General features: G+C 42.2%; 1 protein-coding gene across 1 annotated transcript; it reads right to left on the bottom strand.

The window, feature by feature from the left end:
- Positions 1-215: 215 nt before the first annotated feature.
- On the bottom strand, positions 216-1,272 carry LOC118385282 (myosin light chain 4-like). Its single transcript, XM_035772280.2, has one exon. It carries the CDS (start codon positions 1,162-1,164, stop codon positions 547-549), a length of 618 nt encoding a protein of 205 aa, XP_035628173.1. The 5' UTR covers positions 1,165-1,272; the 3' UTR covers positions 216-546.
- Positions 1,273-3,397: the final 2,125 nt, after the last annotated feature.

The raw sequence follows: 3,397 nt of genomic DNA, 5'->3' as shown, positions 1-3,397 counted from the left end.
GGCAATTTGAGGAGTAATTTGATAATACCTGGCTTTTACTGAGCTCTGAAATACTTGGAAATATGACAACATTTGTCTTTTTCTGAACTCAAATATCATGCTCTGAAATTGAAGCAACATCAATGGACTCTTTGTCCAGAGTGTAATGGGAATTTACCATTAAAATACAGCTTTTGCAGATAGATATTAGATGTTGAGTAAGACAATTATTAGACTTTATAATCAGATGTGCTTTATTTATTACATTTATAATATTCATGATTTATTAAATGTAAAATGTTCATGGCTTCAGTATCTCATTAACATTTCTCTATAAATAACTTTTTTTGTCACTGTACATTTTTTATTCAAGGAAAATGAAAAATTAGGTCTCATAATCAACATTTTGTGGCATGATTGTTGCCAGCTGCTTTTAGCAACAAACATAACAGTAGATTTAGGGGCATGCTCACCACTAAAGTGGCAGTGGTATTAGTGAGACAGGTACGGGGTCCAGAGGAGAAAAAAAATACAGAATCATTGAAGTCCTTCTGGTAAAAATCCAGCTCACCCAGACAGAATGTGCTTTACGAAGGAGGCGTAGTTGATGCATCCGTTGGCGTCCTCTTGGCCCGCCATCAGCCTGTCTACCTCATCCTCCGTCATCCTCTCCCCCAGGGTGGCCAGTACGTGACGCAGCTCAGCGCCCATGATGGTGCCGTTACCCTCCTTGTCAAAGACCCGCAGGCCCTCAACAAAGTCCTCAAAGTTGCCCTTGTCCTTGGCGCGGGAAATGTGCTGCAGCATTGGCAGGAAGGTCTCAAAGTCCACCAGCTTGCTGCTCATGTCCTCGGGCCGAGGCTTTCCCAACACCTTCAGGACGTCAGAGTTGGTGGGGTTCTGGCCCAGCGCCCGCATCACATCGCCGCACTGGGCGAACGTGATCTTCATCTCCCCTTTGGGTGTGCGGTCGAACAGGGTGAAGGCCTCCTTGAACTCCTCGATCTGGTCGGCGCTGTACTCGAGGGTGATGCTCTTGGGGTCAAAGTCAGGCTCCTTGGGGGCCTCAACCACAGGTTCGGGGGTCGGCGTGGGCTTGGGCTTGGCAGCGGGTGCGGCTTCCTTTTTGGCAAGCTCTGCCTTTTTGGACTCTGGCTTCTTAGCCTCCACCTTTTTGGGGGCCATGGTGCTGAATGCGTTGAGCTGGGATGCGTGCGTCTACGTGCTCAGTGTTAAAGAGTGAGAGTTCAGAGGTAGGGAGGAGGCAATTCCTAAGCACAGATGGTCAGAGCCTCTCCTGAAGCTTTTATATCTACTTAGCCTGGGGAGGGGAGATGGGGCCGATTAACAAGGTCGTATGGCACACTATAAAAGGAAGAAACCTGAAATAGATCTGCCTGTCCGTGGCGTCACAATGAGGTATTGTTCTCAGCTGCTATCATCAAGCCGACAGGGCTCTCCACTGTCATTGGCCAAGGTCCAGATACATTAGCCCAAAATGTTCTGTCTCACTGATGGGTGCAGGCAGGGATCAGGACACACAGACAATGTATTCTTGCATGTGAACATTGACCAAAATAGCTTTAGTGGCCATTCACTTTTTTGGCAGTTCATTAAAACGAAGAAAAAAAATCTTATGAAATGTTTCTATGACACAGCAATGGTCAGTTTTAAATCATCTTTCCTGAAGAAAAGTTGGGGCGGCAGGGTAGCTTTGTGGTTAGAGCATTGGACTAGCAAATGAAAGGTTTGCAAGTTCATATCCCCGAGCTGACAAGGTACAAACCTGTCATTCTGCCCCTGAACAGGCAGTTACCCCACTGTTCCTAGGTCATCATTGAAAATAAGAATTTGTTCTTAACTGACTTGCCTAGTAAAATTAAAAAAGTGGACAAGTACACTTTTGTTCTAGCTTTGGCCCACAGAGGATACACTAATTCCCACAAACATCTGCCATGCATCACAATCACTAGATCCTGAAGTTCATAGTATTTCAAATGCTGCTGAAACGAATACAATTTATCAGGAATTCATGGGTAAATGGTGTGCTAAATGTTTGGCTTAGAGAATTGACAGCGTGACTACATAGCTAGACAAAGCAGTCAAAAATAATAATCACAATCAGCCACATTACTTTACCATGGGCTATCCCAATTTTCTGCCATAAAGTTTCCCGAAATCAATTCAAGTGTCTTTAGTCCACATGTTTGGCTCTCTGCTTTGATGGCCATTTAAAATTGATCAAATAATTGACTTATTTAAACAATTCTATGCAAAAACGAAATGTAAATGTCTCTCTTTCAAAGTTTGACTGTAAAAGTTGTTAGACATACTGGTAGAGATATTACATGGATATATATATAAATGATCTATAAATGATTGCATGTTTATTGGCACGCTAATACATTGCATGTGTATTCAACATGTATAAACAAGTGACCTCCAGTTATCTGCTTTAAATAATTAATCATTAAAAAAGGAAGAAACTGGGTTTCTTCTCCTCAAAATAGCATGTCTAATACTTTCCCAATGCCTAGGGAAAGCAAACTGTGGATGCAGTCAAATCAAGTGTTATGTAATTGAACAGATTTTGGAGCGGTCTTCTACTTGCTGCCTTCATACATATTTATTTCCTAATGGTGAAAAGCCTGCATCTTTGTTCTCATTCAAATTACTCAATGTGCCGAGAGAATGAGATAAGGCTCGATGAAAATGCATTAAAAGGCATTCAGCCTCCTTATGAATCTCCCTTTCAATGCAGAGGTTAATCAATGCTCAGTCAAGCACATCTACTGTAGCATCCAATATAATAGACAAACTACTGGTTGTAAGAAAAAAAAAAGTTGTATAAACCTCAGTCCCACTAGCCAAGGAGCCAAATGGCTTGAGATAAGAGTCATACGTTTCAAGACACTGAAAAAAGGAAAGACAACTACGCAGAAGTCTACATGCGGTCATACACAAAGACACTTGTAGTGCTCTGTGCCTATATATGTTCTCTGGATCATATTCTGTGGAAGCGGGGTTTCAAGGTCAAGTAACCAGTGCAGTTGTAGTGTGTATGCCCCATAAATATATAATGTGACCCTCAGCACAGCATGAGTGGCTCCTCTACAATTTCCCTGAATTCAAAGATGATGAATTAATCAACCAAAATCCATTTAATTGATGGGAGTGAGGGCACGTTTAGGATGGACCATACTGCACCAGAATTTTAATCTATTACGGCTACTTTCATTTTACACAATGCCATTTATCATCTCAGTCTAGTGGCAGCCCAAGCATGGCATGGTATGATCACATTATCCATTTACCTTAGTCTATTGACCATGCAAGTCCTCCTCAATCCTTCACTGTGAAGTAGGGACACTGTCAGTGTGAGTGAGTGTGTGTGTTTGGGTATGCCTAAGATCATTAT

Source organism: Oncorhynchus keta, chromosome 6 (genome assembly GCF_023373465.1).
Source record: "Oncorhynchus keta strain PuntledgeMale-10-30-2019 chromosome 6, Oket_V2, whole genome shotgun sequence".
NCBI lineage: Eukaryota > Metazoa > Chordata > Actinopteri > Salmoniformes > Salmonidae > Oncorhynchus > Oncorhynchus keta.
Note: the sequence above shows the minus strand (reverse complement) of the source record. Positions and strands in the feature narration are given on the sequence as shown.

What these genes read in the sequence shown, in the direction of transcription:
- LOC118385282 (XM_035772280.2), bottom strand. Translation starts at nt 1,164, where the DNA reads ATGGCCCCCAAAAAGGTGGAGGCTAAGAAGCCAGAGTCCAAAAAGGCA.